Source organism: Bos grunniens, chromosome 13 (assembly GCF_055505025.1).
Source record: "Bos grunniens cultivar Pamir isolate PY7600 chromosome 13, Bosgru_T2T1.0, whole genome shotgun sequence".
In the NCBI taxonomy this organism is placed as follows: Eukaryota; Metazoa; Chordata; class Mammalia; order Artiodactyla; family Bovidae; genus Bos; species Bos grunniens.
Genome location: NC_141177.1, coordinates 74,011,035 through 74,026,351, shown reverse-complemented (window position 1 = coordinate 74,026,351; position 15,317 = coordinate 74,011,035). Strand labels below are relative to the sequence as shown.

The following is a 15,317-nucleotide window of genomic DNA, read 5'->3' as shown; positions in this document are numbered from 1 at the left end:
CATTCCTCACAGTCCAACTCTCACATCCATACATGACCAAAGGAAAAACCATAGCCTTGACTAGACGAACCTTTGTTGGCAAAGTAATGTCTCTGCTTTTGAATATGCTATCCAGGTTGGTCATAACTTTCCTTCCAAGGAGTAAGTGTCTTTTAATTTCATGGCTGAAGTCACCATCTGCAGTGATTTTTGGAGCCCAGAAAAATAAAGTCTGACACTGTTTCCACTGTTTCCCCATCTATTTCCCATGAAGTGATGGGACTGGATGCCATGATCTTCGTTTTCTGAATGTTGAGCTTTAAGCCAACTTTTTCACTCTCCACTTTCACTTTCATCAAGAGGCTTTTGAGTTCCTCTTCACTTTCTGCCATGAGGGTGGTGTTATCTGCATATCTGAGGTTATTGATATTTCTCCTGGCAATCTTGATTCAGCTTGTATTTCTTCCAGTCCATTGTTTCTCATGATGTACTCTGCATAGAAGTTAAATAAACAGGGTGACAATATACAGCCTTGACGTACTCCTTTTCCTATTTGGAACCAGTCTGTTGTTCCATGTCCAGTTCTAACTGTTGCTTCCTGACCTGCATACAAATTTCTCAAGAGGTAGATCAGGTGGTCTGGTATTCCCATCTCTTTCAGAATTTTCCACAGTTTCTTGTGATCCACACAGTCAAAGGCTTTGGCATAGTCAATAATGCAGAAATAGATTTTTTCTGGAACTCTCTTGCTTTTTCCATGATCCAGCGGATGTTGGCAATTTGATCTCTGGTTCCTCTGCCTTTTCTAAAACCAGCTTGAACATCAGGAAGTTCACGGTTCACATATTGCTGAAGCCTGGCTTGGAGAATTTTGAGCATTACTTTACTAGCGTGTGAGATGAGTGCAATTGTGTGGCATTCTTTGGCATTGCCTTGGCATTGTTTGAGCATTCTTTGGCATTGCCTTTCTTTGGGATTAAATGAAAACTGACCTTTTCCAGTGCTGTGGCCACTGCTGAGTTTTCCAAATTTGCTGGCATATTGAGTGCAGCACTTTCACAGTATCCTCTTTCAGGATTTGAAAGAGCTCAACTGGAATTCTATCACCTCCACTAGCTTTGTTCGTAGTGATGCTTTCTAAGGCCCACTTGACTTCACATTCCAGAATGTCTGGCTCTAGGTCAGTGATCACACCATTGTGATTATCTGGGTCGTGAAGATCTTTTTTGTACAGTTCTTCTGTGTATTCTTGCCATCTCTTCTTAATATCTTCTGCTTCTGTTAGGTCCATACCATTTCTGTCCTTTATCGAGCCCATCTTTGCATGAAATGTTCCTTTGGTATCTCGGATTTTCTTGAAGAGATCTCTAGTCTTTCCCATTCTGTTGTTTGCCTCTATTTCTTTGCATTGATTGCTGAAGAAGGCTTTCTTATCTCTTCTTGCTATTCTTTGGAACTCTGCATTCAGATGTTTATATCTTTCCTTTTCTCCTTTGCTTTTCGCTTCTCTTCTTTTCACAGCTATTTGTAAGGCCTTCCCAGGCAGCCATTTTGCTTTTTTGCATTTGTTTTCCATGGGGATGGTCTTGATCCCTGTCTCCTGTACAACGTCACGAACCTCATTCCATAGTTCATCAGGCACTCTATCAATCAGATCTGCTGCTGCTGCTGCTAAGTCACTTCAGTCGTGTCCGACTCTGTGCGACCCCATAGACGGCAGCCGCTCCCCTGTCCCTGGGATTCTCCAGGCAAGAACACTGGAGTGGGTTGCCACTACCTTCTCAAATGGATGAAAGTGAAAAGTGAAAGTGAAGTCGCTCAGTCGTGTCCTACTCTTAGCGACCCCATGGACTGCAGCCCACCAGGCTCCTCTGTCCATGGGATTTTCCAGGCAAGAGTACGGGAGTGGGGTGCCATCGCCTTCTCCACTGTATAATCATAAGGGATTTGATTTAGTTCATACCTGAATGGTCTAGTGGTTTTCCCTACTTTCTTGAATTTAAGTCTGAATTTGGCAATAAGGAGTTCATGGTCTGAGCCACAGTCAGCTCCTGGTCTTGTTTTTGCTGACTGTATAGAGCTTCTCCACCTATGGCTGCAAAGAATATAATCAATCTGATTTCGGTGTTGACCATCTGGTAATGTCCATGTATAGAGTCTTCTCTTGTGTTGTTGGAAGAGGGTGTTTGTTATGACCAGTGCAGTGAAATAAATACTAAGGATGAAATATAAAACAGTGATGACTACCGTTAACACTGCCGCACAGTATACAGTAAAGTTGTTAAGAGAGCAGATCTTAAGAGTTGTCATCACAAGGAGAATTTTTTTCTTTTTCTTTTCCTTGTATCTATATGAGAAGACGGATGTCAGCTGAACCTACTGTGGTCATCATTTCACAAGATATATAAAGCAAACCACCATGCTGTATACCTTAAACTTACATGGTGATGTATGTCAATTACTTCTCAGTAAAACTGGGGGAAAAAATGCAAAACACAGGTATTTTCCTGTATCTCTGCTGGTTCTATTAACATGTGGTTCTACCAGAAAGCAGCATTCACTCACGTATCTCAAAGGTTTTTATCAGTTTTGAAGTGCGTATAAATAACCTGAGACTGTTCAGAGTCAAGGAACCCAAACATCTGAATCTCAGACCGGAAGCTGGGAAGTGTGCTCCTGAGTTGAGAACTCTTCATATTCTCACTATTTTTAACTCTGGACAGGTATTTTTGCCTCCTGTTTCTGCTTCCCTGACCTTAACTCTCCCTGAATCCAGGAACTGTCACCTGTTCCCATAATTGGACCACCAACCACAGACGAGGCTTCTTGGTTAGCAAACGCATGCTGAGCACCTCCAGGGGGCCAGGCCCTGCTGTCCACGCCGCCACTCCCACGCCTGGGCTTTCCCTCAGCACAGCCCCTGTCCCTAGGGGCCTCAAACCCAGGTTCCATGCGGGGAAAGCCAGGTAAGTCAGGAGGAAAGGCTTCGTGGTACTTCCTTCATCCTCTGGTGAAGACGCTCTAAGGAGGGGGAAGAAACCAGCTTTCCCCTTAAACTGTCTCACACGGGTCACCTCATCCCCACTCCTACACGAAAGCCCAAGTCTGGATTCCACTAGCTGTAACATTCTGTTCTTCGCCACACTCCTAGCTACCAACATTGATAAGTCCACTAATCTCAGGACCAAAGTTATCTTCATTCTCTCGCTGGCCCATTTACTCACTCAACTGGGCAGCCCTGTCCACCTGTCACTGAGAACACACCGACCCTTTCTCCTATACCCTTAAGGCCTTCCACTGGCATCTCCTCTGCCCTGTACAGCAGCCCTAGGATTTCTACGCTGCCCAGTTTGGCTTCCCTCATGGCTCAGACGGTAAAGCGTCTGCCCGCAACACGGGCGACCTGGGTTCAAGCCCTGGGTTGGGAAGATCCCCTGGAGAAGGAAATGGCAACCCACTCCAGTATTCTTGCCTGGAGAATCCCATGGACAGAGGATCCTGGTAGGTTACAGTCCACAGGGTAGCAAAGAGTTGGACACGACTGAGCGACTTCACTTTCTTTCAATTCAGTGGATTAGATCTACGGACTTGATCTAATCCACTGAGTTATTTACCCTGAGTCTCTCTGACAAGAAAATTTGAGCTACGTTGACCTCGTCTGGTTCCTGGGGGGCTTAAACAGGCAGCGGCCACGAGCACCCAGCACACCCAGCAGCGTTTCTGAGTCCGGGGCACATGCCAGCAACACCAGTCCCCGCTGCCTCTCCCTGCCCCTCCCGCATGCCAGGCGCCTCCCGTCCGCTCACAGCCTCCACTCCTTCTACTCCTTCTGCCATCATCCTGTCTATGTTTCCCTGATGGTGAATCAACATCTTCCAGATCCAATCCCTCCAGGCTCTTCCTTGGAACAACTTCTCCAAGTTCACAGCCCATCTTAACTCTAACCCAGCACTTACATCGCCTCAGAAAGCCGTCTCCACCAAACATTTCTAAACCAACTACATTTCTCAGATTAGGAGTATGCATGTCATCTGGGGTTCTTCTAAAAATGCAGTCTGGTTCAGTGGGAATAGTCCCTGAAATTTTGCATTTCTAACACTTCCTCAGGCAATGCTGAGATTCCAGCACGTGGACACACCAGCTGACAAGAAACTAGATGATGATACCACTTCAAGATGCTACCACATGGGTAGGACGGCCAGGTTGGGAATTCTATTAGGTTGGCTGGAACACGTTCTTAAATAAATGTGGTGATGTTATACATCATTTTAATGCACATTTCTCGCTTTATGCTTTTGCTAGTGATTACTTGCTGTATATTTTATATTTATTTTGGACTATGGAAATGATGTTAGACAAAAAGCAAATTCGAGTGATTTCCTTACTCAAGTTCAAAATGGGTTGAAAGGACCAGAGACAACTCACAACATGAGTAACACATTTGGCCCAGGAACTGCTAATGGATGTTCAGTGCAGTGGTGGTTCAAGAAGTTCTGCAAAGGAGTGCCTTGAAGATGAGAAGTGCAATGGCCAGCCATTGGAAGCTGACAATGACAATTGAGAGCCATCATCAAAGCTGATCCTCTTACAACTACACAAGAAGTTGCCAAAGAATTCAGCGTCAACCATTCTATGGTCGTTCAGCATTTGAAGCAACTTGGAAAGGTGAAAAAGTTCAGTAAGTGGGTGCCTCATGAGCTGACCACAAATCTAAAAAAAAATCGTTGTTCTGAAGTATCGTCTCCTCTTATTCTATGCAACAATGAACTATTTCTCAATTAGATTGGGACGTGCAACGAAAAGTGGATTTTATACAACAACCAGCTCAGTGGTTGGACCGTGAAGCTCCAAAGTACTTCCCAAAGCCAAACTCGCACCAAAAAAAGGCCATGGTCACTGTTCAGTGGTCTGCTGCCAATCTGATCCACTACAGCTTTCTGAATCCCAGCAAAACCATTACAACTGAGAAGTATGCTCAGCAAAAAGATGAGATGAACTGAAAACTGCAATGCCTGCATTCGACATTGGTCAACAGAACAGGCCCAATTCTTTTCCACGACAACGCCTGACCACATGTCACATAACCAACACTTCAAAAGTTAAACAATTATTCTACAAAGCTCTGCCTCATCTGCCACATTCACCTGACTTCTCACCAACTTTCTACCACTTCTTTGAGCATCTCAATGACTTTTTTGCAGGGAAAATGCATCCACAACCAGCAGGAGGCAGAAAATGCTTTCCCAAGAGTTTGTTGAATCCTGAGCCACAGATTTTTAAGCTACAGGAATAAACAAACTTATTTCTTGTTGGCAAAAATGTGTTGATTGTAATGGTTCTTATTTTGATTAATAAAAATGTGTTTGAGCCTCGTTACCATGATTTAAAATTCACGGTCCAAAACAGCAATCACATTTGCACCACCCTTAATACCCTCAGTTTAACACCTGGAGAACTGAAGCTACATCTCGAAAGAAGCTGTTAGCAAGCCAGGAAGAAGCCCAGAGATGCAACCAGTTTCTCCCACAACACTGCGCTTCCCCAGAACCCCGCTATGCTCTAATGCCTGCTTGTCCCACCCAAGGAAACCCACTAGTCCTTCTGGTCACGTGACATGTCATCACGTGATGGTCCCCTGGAGGGCCTTCGGGTCTGTTCCCTGCCAATGTCAGGTATACATTTCAGATCACAGAAGTCCACAGCACAGGTTTCCTGGACAAACCCCATCTTCATTCTATCTTCCAGAAAGATTCTGGGCAAAACGATCTTTCTTTCTAGAATCCTTCTTTCTGGAACCTACAATGGTGCACCCAAGAAGGGGAAATGTGACTTGGGTTTGAAGTCTACATCCTAAAGCTCTGCATCTGGGTAGGACTCAAGGTCAAATGAGTAATCTGCCAGGCTTAGCAGTACACACAGGAAGACCTCAAAGACACTGTGATCCAGTTCAGATCACCGCAACAAAGCAACAACTGGAATAAACCAAGGCTCACAAATGTTTTGGTTCCCTGCGCAAATAAAAATTATGTTTATATTGTATTGTAGTAGTCTACTAAGTGTGTAGTAGCATAATGTCTAAAAAAAATAATATACATACTTTAATTAAAAAATATTTTCTTACTAGAAAATACTAACCATCATCTGAGCCTTCAACAAGTCATTATCTTGTTGCAAAAGTAATATGACAGATCACTGGTCAAATATAATAATGGAAAAAGTTTGAAATATTGCGAGAAGTACCAAAACGTGACATGGAGATACCGACTGAGCAAATGCTGTTGGAAAAATGACACAAACTCACTTGACACGAGGTTGCTACAACCTTCAATTTATAAAAAAGAGTATCTACAAAGTTTAATAAAGCAAAGCACAGTAAAATAAAGTAAGTCTATAAACGTCCCCCTCAAAATGCTTTATTTGCAAAGCTCCTTTAAAACTGTAGTCACTGCCAAGTTTTGAAACAAAAATTACGATCATGCTTGGAAAAGGAAAAAAAAACTCCACCTTTTGGGGATGGAATTTATCTCAGGCCTAAGAGAAATCATGCTATGTAACAACCAAAAAGCTAAGTTAGCAAAGACTAATTTTATATAAATGATTTTCAGAAAAAAAAAAAAATTAGCAAGATGTTTTAAAGAGTTTGAGGGTAGGCATGTTTTTCTCAACATGAAAATAAACCAAAATAGAGATTTTTGAAAACATCATACCATTTCTTGAGAAACATAATCTGGACTTTCTGTATCAGCAGAATAAAAAGAAAAGTCGTAGGTGAAGGTCTTGGTCCGTTCTCTTCCTGAGTCCCCAGTCCCTCCTTCTGGTATCTAGAGAGAGAAGATTGTGATAATAACAGTGCAACTAGAAAAACCATAATAATGTTAAGAATACTGTTAGCTGACAAGTAATCCACCCAATTCAAAGAAAAAAAAAAAAAAAACAATTGTGTAAAAAGCTCACAACAATCACCAATGTGCATTATTTATACCCTGACTCAAATCCATTTAATTCCTCCTGACCACCTTCTCAATGAAGGAACAGAAAGCAAACATGAACTCCTCCCAGCCTCTCATTCAGACTCTCTACAATACGACCCAAGGCTAACTTTTCTGGACTTTTTATCATGATTACCTTATAAGAGCCTGACATTCTGGCCAAAGCTAAAGTCTGCAAAACTCCAGGGGGTGCTGTTCACACAGATGACAATGTGAGAACAGATGTGTGATCTACTGGCTCCACTGAAAACTCCAAGTCAGACGCCGCCTCTTCCATAAGGCTCCCCTTGGCACTCCATCCAGAAGTAGTTTCTCCCATCCCTAAGAGACGAGCCTCTCCCAGGACACATTCTATTATGAGTCTATGGCATATGTTTGCATACATCTGATTTATCTTGCTACATACCAAAACTGAACAAAAAAATCATGTTTAAACATCTTCATATGCCACCAATGCCTCACACAGCTTCCTGGATATGTGCTAAATAAATTTAATCGGTATCATATTTGCCAACATAATTCAGATACTACCTATGTCTCCTTTTCATCATGGGGGACTGGAATGCAAAAGTAGGAGTCAAGAGACATCTGGAGTAACAGGCAAGTTTGGCCTTGTAGTGAAAAAAAAAAAAAAAAAGGAAGCAGGGGAAAGGCAAACAGTTTTACCAAGAGAACGCACGGGTCACAGCAACACCCTCTTCCAGCACAAGAGAAGACTCTACACGTAGATATCACCAGATGGTCAACACTAAAATCAGACTGATTATAGTCTTTGCAGGCAAAGATGGAGAAGCTCCATACAATCAGCAAAAACAAGACCAGGAGCTGCCTGCTCCTCAGATCATGAACTCTTTATTGCCAAATCCAGACTTAAACTGAAGAAAGTAGGGAAAACCATTAAGTCATTCAGGCATATATGATTATACAGTGGAAGTGACAAATAGATTCAAGGGATTAGATCCGACAGACAGAGTGCCTGAAGAACCACATAGAGGTTCATAACACTGTACAGGAGGTGGTGATCAAAACAATCCCAAAGAAAAAGGAATGCAAAAAGGCAAACTCTGTCTGAGGAGGCCTTACAAATAGCTGAGAAGAGAACCGAAAGGCAAAGGAGAAAAGGAAAGATACATCCATTGGAATGCAGAGTCCCAAAGAAGGTAAGGAGAGATAAGAAAGCCTTCCTAAGTGAACAATGCAAAGAAATAGAGGAAAACAATACAATGGGAAACGCTAGAGATCTCTTTAAGAAAATTAGAGATTCCAAGGGAACACTTCACGCAAAAATGAGAACAATAAAGGACAGAAACGGTACGGACCTAACAGAAGCAGAAGATATTAAGAGGTGGCAAGAATACACAGAAGAATCATACAAAAATGTCTTAATGACCTAAATACCCATGACAGTGTGGTCACTCACCTGGAGTCAGTCATCCTGGAATGTGAAGTCGAGTGGGCCTGAAGAAGCATTACTTCGAACAAAGCTAGTGGAGATGATGAAATTCTAGCTGAGTTATTTTAAATCCTAAAAGATGATGCTGTTGAAGCGCTTCACTCAATATGCTAGCAAATTTGGAAAACTCAGCAGTGGCCACAGGACTGGAAAAAGTCAGTTTTCACTCCAACCCCAAAGAAAGGCAATGCCAAAGAATGATCAAACTACTGCACAATTGAAGTCATTTCACATGCTAGCAAGGCAATGCTCCAAATCCTTCAAGCTAGGCTTCAGCAGTACCTGAACCAAGAACTTCCAGATGAACAAGCTGGGTTTAGAAAGGCAAAGGAACCAGAGATCAAACTTCCAACATCTGTTGGATCATAGACAAAGCAAGGGAATTCCAGAAAAACACCTATTTTTTGCTTCATTGACTACACTAAAGCCATTGACTGTGTGGATCATTAACAAACTGGATAATTCTTAGACAATGTACTTGTCTCCTGAGAAATCTGTATGCAGGTCAAAAAGAAACAATTAGAACCTTAAATGGAACAACGAACTGGTTCAAAATTGGGAAAGGAGTACGCCAAGGCTGTATACTGTCATCCTATTTATTTAACTTATATGCAGAGTACATCATATGAAATGCCAGGCTGGATGCAGCACAAGCTGGAATCAAGATTGCCAGGAGAAATATCAGTAACCTCAGATATGCAGATGACACCACCCTTATGGCAGAAACAGAAGAGAAACTAAAGAGCCTCTTGATGAAGGTCAAAGAGGAGAGTGAAAAGCTGGTTTAAAACTCAACAGTCAAAAAAGCAAAAATCATGGCATCTGGTCCCAACATTTCACGGCAAATAGATGGGGGGGGGAATATAAACAGAGACAGAGTTTGTTTTCTTGGGCTCCAAAATCACTACAGATAGTGACTGCAACCATGAAATCAAAAGATGCTTGCTCCTTGGAGGAAAAGCTATGACAAACCTAGACAGTGTATTAAAAAGCAGACATCACTTTGCTGAAAAAGGTCTATCTAGTCAAAGCTTTGGTTTTTCCAGTAGCCATGTACAGATGTGAGGGCTGGACCATAAAGAAGGTTGAGTGCCAAGGAATTGATATTTTTGAACTGTGGTGCTGGAGAAGACTCTTGAGAGTCCCTTGCACAGCAAGGAGATTAAATCAGTCAATCCTAAAGGAAATCAGTCCTGAATATCCATTGGAAGGACTGATGCTGAAACTCCAATACTTTGGCCACCTGATGCAAAGAACCAACTCACTAGAAAAAGACTCGGATGCTGGGAAAGATTGAGGGCAGGAGAAGGGGGTGACAAAGAATAGGATGGTTGGATGGTATCATTAACTCAATGGACATGAATGTGAACAAACTTCAGGAAATGGTGAAGGACATTCTGGCATGCTGCAGTCCATGGGATCACAGAGTCGGACACGACTAAGTGACTCAACAACAGCACTATATGTACTATAAGCTATAAAAAAGAAAAAATTTTAAGGTTCTTCTTATTAAAATGTTTAAAACTCCAGGCACCTATTGCAGTTGTATCAAACAAAGCAATGTTTGCAAAACTCAAAAAGCAATAGAGTAATCAAGGAAAGTGAGATTCCACAACACACAAAGAAAGGATATTCATCCAATGCTCGGTTCTCCCCACTGGTTCCGGTAAATACACTATTAGAATGATGGACTTTGTCTACAGCCCTGTGAGTACATAAAGACACAGGAAGCAGAGCAAAGTGAAGGTAACCAACAGCAGAGAAAGGGTGAGCCAAGCAAGAAGATGTGGGTGGTCAGAGGAGGAGAAGCCAGGTGCGGCTGGGCAGAGCCAGGAGGAACAAGAAGTGCAGGTCAGCAGAGCAAGAAAAACATTCCACTGCAGAGGCCGCAGGCGAGGGGCACTGGCGCCTCAGAGGAGGCCTCTGGAATCCCCCAGGGCCACGGCCTGTTTGAAGATGGGCACATTACTGGCTTCCATCACTGGGGATCAGGTTGCATGACTTTGAAACTGGATTACAAAGTGTCCAGTCCCCTGAGCCATGAATTAACAGAAATCCAACCAGAGGGTGATCTGTACTTGGCTGCGGGACAGCAGGCCTCTGAAACCCAAACCTGTGAGCTAATGACCAACCTCGGAGAAGGAGGGGCTTGGGTCCTTAGGGGCGTGGTTCCTTTATTACTGGTTTTACACACTTCTTTTGCCCATAAATGGCAAGTATTCAAGATATTTTAAATACAAAAGAACTTGCCATCTTAGAAAATTCTGGGATTTTTCTTTTTTTTTTTTTTTTTCAGAAAAAAATTTCAGTTTTTTACATTTTTTCATCTCGAGTTTTGAACAGTAATACCAGCTCCTCCTGCAAGGTTTACAAAGTTACTTTCAGTAAAAAATGAAAACAGGGACTTCCCCGGTGGTCCCGGGGCTAAGATTGCACAATCCCAATGCAGGGGGCCTGGGTTCCATCCCTGGTCAGGGAACTACATCCCACATTGTACAATGAAGATCAAAGACCCCGTGTGCCACAACTGGGGCCTGGAAGAGCTGAATAAATAAATAAAAGTAAATACTTTTTAAGAAATGAAAACAAATCTAGGGTCAAAGCGTATAATAATCCACAATGAGCTCATTTCCAGGCTGAAAATCCACAATAGGACAGAGGATAAAAATGCCTGGTCTCACCTCCCCAGGCTGAGGCCTGGCTCTGCAGCTAAGGTCAACAAAACCAGAGACAGGACAGGTAACAGATAATCACCTGTCACCCATTTGCTTCGTGGCCAAGCCCAAGCCAAGTTCAAGCTGACATCATTAACTGAACTGAGAGAAGAAAGCTGTGAAAACAGATGCGTCCTATTCACCCACAAACCATTTAACACTGAAACAAAGCACGCAACTCAGAACTGGAGCCAGGCCAGGTCACTACTTGCCTTTAAGTTTGTGATGGTCGTTTTGCTTTTCTCCATTTGAATAATGAATTTGGCTTCCAAGTCCTTTTCCCTGCAACACAAGTAATTCAGTATTGGTTAGGTAGGACAGAAAAGAGTGCTTCTACAATTTTTGTTGTGTTTACTTTTTATGTACAGCGACCTGTTTTTATTCAGCACATGAAGCACAATCTCTAACTCCTTCTCCACATAAACATGAGGACAAAACAGGCTGTTATCAAAACCTTAAGACTGAAAATGCTGCATTACTCAAACCCTGGGAGAATGTCTACATGGGAGCCAAAAGGAGCATAAATGCAAAGACAGAGACCGTGGATGGCGCTCTGACTCTCGGTAAGAGGGGCCTGCCCACCTGGGACAGAGGACAGGCACCTACGCTCCATCCAGGATGAGGACTGAGAAGAAAGAGGAGTGCGTGCTCACAGCCAGGATGCTCCCAGAGGCAGCCAGGCCAACCCCTGCCCCCACCTTCTTTCTACCTCCATCCAGAAACTGGCATTCCCAGAAAACACTGGAACAGGAAGTTAAGAGAACTCCTAAATAAACAAGCCCACACCCACACAATGAGGAGGGTTGTCCCTGGTAATGGGGAGAGGAAGGTCTCTAGGTACTGCTGTGGATAGAGGCCAGGGGACCCTGAGTGGGAAATTCAAAGCGGAGAAAAGTATACGCAGGAAACCACTACTTGTATTTAAAGATAAAAAGGATAACCTATTTATCTTTCAAAAGGTCACCTAGGGAGAAAGAAGAGACAGAGAACGAAGCTAGATTTCTACAAAAACATCTTGATCTGTAGATCGTGTTTAAAATGATGAAAATAATTTACACAAAAATAAAACAATTTTTATTAAATAACCTAAAACCCAAAAGTAAGTTGAAGTCAATCAATCTGTGCACTGCACAGTGAGAACAGATCTCATGCTAGATTCCTTGGGCAGGAGGAATCTAGGCTAAGGGAAAAAAGAACTATTAATACAAAGACACTGTCAAGTTTTTTTTTAGGCATCATATTTTGGTGATAAAATAAGTGTATTTATCCTAGCATTTCTGTCTGCGTGTAATACATGAGGGATAATACATGAGTAATTATGTTGCTGCCCCTGATAGCCAAGTTTTTGGTTTGAAAGGAGATACAAACATCAGATTTGTTAAAAAGAAACTGTAACACCAAAATGGGAGTCACTTAAGCTAAGCCCCACCAAGACCTAATACCTAACTTAAGGCAGCTTCAGCCTCTCCCAAGAGTAAGTCTTGAACCAGTCCATCTGGAAATTCCTGGTCTAAGGTAACCTGCCTGGTAAGAACCCCTGCAGTCCCCCAGGGAAGCTGACTTTGCCTGATATAATCCACTTTTTTTAACTTCCTTGTCACAGCCTCCTTCTGCCCATAAAAGCCTTCCATTTTGTACAGCTCCTGGCAGGGCCTTTCTACTTGCCAGGTGGGGATGCTGCCAGATTCATGAATCATTGAATAAAACCAATAAGATCTTCAAATTGACTTGGTTGAATTTTTTTAAACAGATTGATGACATAAGGTAAAAACTCCTTAGTCCTAAATCTAAACGGGAAATCTAAGATGAACTTTATCTGAAACTGAAAAGAAGTACTCCCCAGCTTTGTCCTCGGAAAAGGCCTAGAGTCTTATGGCCAAAGTAGTATCTAAATACCATTTTCCACTAAGCTATGCCAGGGCTTACTAGAGACGATTCAATTCAGATACTCAGGCAGACCTCAGAGATACCGTGGGTTCCTTCCAGACCGTGGCAGTAAAGCGAGTATCACAACACAGTGAGTCACATCAACCTTGCTGTTCCCCAGAGCGTATCAAAATTATGTTTAAAATGTGCAATAGCATTTTGTCTAAAAAAAAAACAAGGTACATACCTTAACTTAAAATTACTTTATGACTAAAAACTTCTAACCATTATCTGAGCCTTTGACAAATGGTCATCTCTTTGCTGGTGGAGGGTCTTGCCTCAGTGTTGGTGGCTGCTGACTGAGGCGGTTTCTTCATATGTGACAACAATGAAGTGCTGCTCGCTGACGGACTCTTCCCTTCATGAACAGTTTCCCTGTAGCATGCAATGCTATTTGACGGTATTTAAACCACACACTCAAAATTGGAGCCAATCCTCTCAAACACCGCTTTATCAACCAAATTTATGTAATATTCTAAATCCATTGTTGTCACTTCAATAATCTTCACGGCATCTTCACCAGGAGTAGATTCCATCTCAAGGAACCACTTTCATTGTTCATCCGTAAGAAGCAACTCCTCATCCATCAGAGTTCTTTCATGAGGTGTAGCAATTCAGTCACATCTTCAGGCCCCACTTCTAAATCAGTTCTCTTGCTATTTCTACCACCTCTGAAGTGGTATTATTTCTTCCTCCACTGAAGTCTTGAACTCCTCAAAATCATCCATGGGGCTGGAATCAACTCTTCCAAACACCTGCTAATGCTGGTATTGTGACTTCTTCCCATGAAGCATGAATGTTCTTAATGGCATCTAGAACGTCAAATCCTTTCCAGAAGGTTTTCAATTTACTTTGCGCAGATCCATTGAAGGAATCACTATCTATAGCAACTACAGCCTTATGAAGTATATTTAAATAATAAAACTTGAAAGGGGAAGTTACTCTTTGATCCGAGGGCTGCAGAATGGATACTGTGTTAGCAGGCATGAAAACAACATTAATCTCCATGGCATGGGTGACCAGGAGCATTGGCAATGAACAGTAACATTTTGAAAGCAATCTTTTTTTTTTTTTTGAGAGAAGGTCTCAACAGTGGGCTTAAAATATTTAGTAAACTATGTTGTAAAGAGATGTGCTATCATCCAGGTTTGGTTGTTCCATTTACAGGGCACAGGCAGAGCAGACTGAGCATAAATTCTAAAGGGTCTTAAAATTTGTTGGAATGGTCAATGAGCTTTGGTTTTAAAGTTACCAACTGCATTGCCCAATGGCAGTCCTAAACGACATCTTCTTCCAATCGAAAGCTGCTGTGTCTACATTGATTATCTGCTGTTTAGTGCAGCCACCTTCGTTAATGATCTTAACTAGATCTTCTGCATCAGCAGCATTTGCTGCTTCACTTTGCACTTGGATGTCATGGAGACGCCTTCTTTCCTTAAACTTCATGATCTAACTTCTGCTGCCTTCAAATTTTTCTCTCGAAGCTTCCTCACCTCTCCTTGCCTTCATAGCATGGAAGAGAGTTAAGGCCTTGCACTGGATTAAGGGAATGTTGTAGCTAGTTAGATCTTCTATCCAGACCACTCAAACTTTCTCTACAACAGCAATAAAGCTGTTTTGCTTTCTTATTCATGTGTTCACTGGAACAGCAATTTTAATTTTCTTCAAGAACTTTTCCTCTGCATTCACAGGTAGGCTAAATATTTGGCACAAGAGGCCTAGCTTTCAGCCTATCTCGACTTTTGACATGCCTTCCCCACTAAGCGTAATCACTCCGAGCTTTTGATTTAAGATGAGACATGCACCTCTTCCTTTCGCTTGAACACCTACAGGCCATAGTAGGATTATTAAGTGGCCACTTTCAAAATGACTGTGTCTCGGGGAAGAAAGAGGCCCTGACATCATGTCATTTTCCCTACCTGGGTTGTTCAATAATGACAAAAACCTGCAAGGAATGTAAAGATGGAAGCAGAACCTATAGATTAAAAAAGATTTTAGAGACTTATCCATTGACTGGATCTCAATTCATATAGAAAAACATTTTTAGAAATTATATGACATGAGGGAAAAATTAAGTCTGACTAGATATGTGATTATACTAAGGAATTATTAAGTGTAATAATGCTATCATGTTGAGTCTTACAAGGTCTTGACCTTTTAGAGAGAGACACTGAAACATTTCAAATGAAATGATGTCTGGGACTTATTTTCAGATAATCTAGTAGGGAGTGGAACTGGGAAGGGGAAGCACCCTGA

At 42.2% G+C, this 15,317-nt stretch overlaps 1 protein-coding gene across 14 annotated transcripts in view; it reads right to left on the bottom strand.

Moving 5' to 3' along the window:
• Nucleotides 1-15,317, bottom strand: part of KIF16B (kinesin family member 16B) — a 305,646-nt gene that overhangs the window by 255,818 nt on the left and 34,511 nt on the right. For all 14 annotated transcript variants that reach the window (XR_015139975.1, XM_086334996.1, XM_086334997.1 and 11 more), the window contains exons 2-3: nucleotides 11,348-11,417; nucleotides 6,687-6,800 (exon numbers count right to left, since the gene is read on the bottom strand). Coding sequence is in view for 13 of the 14 variants with exons in the window: in XM_086334996.1 (XP_086191122.1) it covers nucleotides 6,687-6,800; nucleotides 11,348-11,417 (184 nt within the window). In the remaining variant the exon portion in view is untranslated. The remainder of the gene's footprint in view (nucleotides 1-6,686; nucleotides 6,801-11,347; nucleotides 11,418-15,317) is intronic.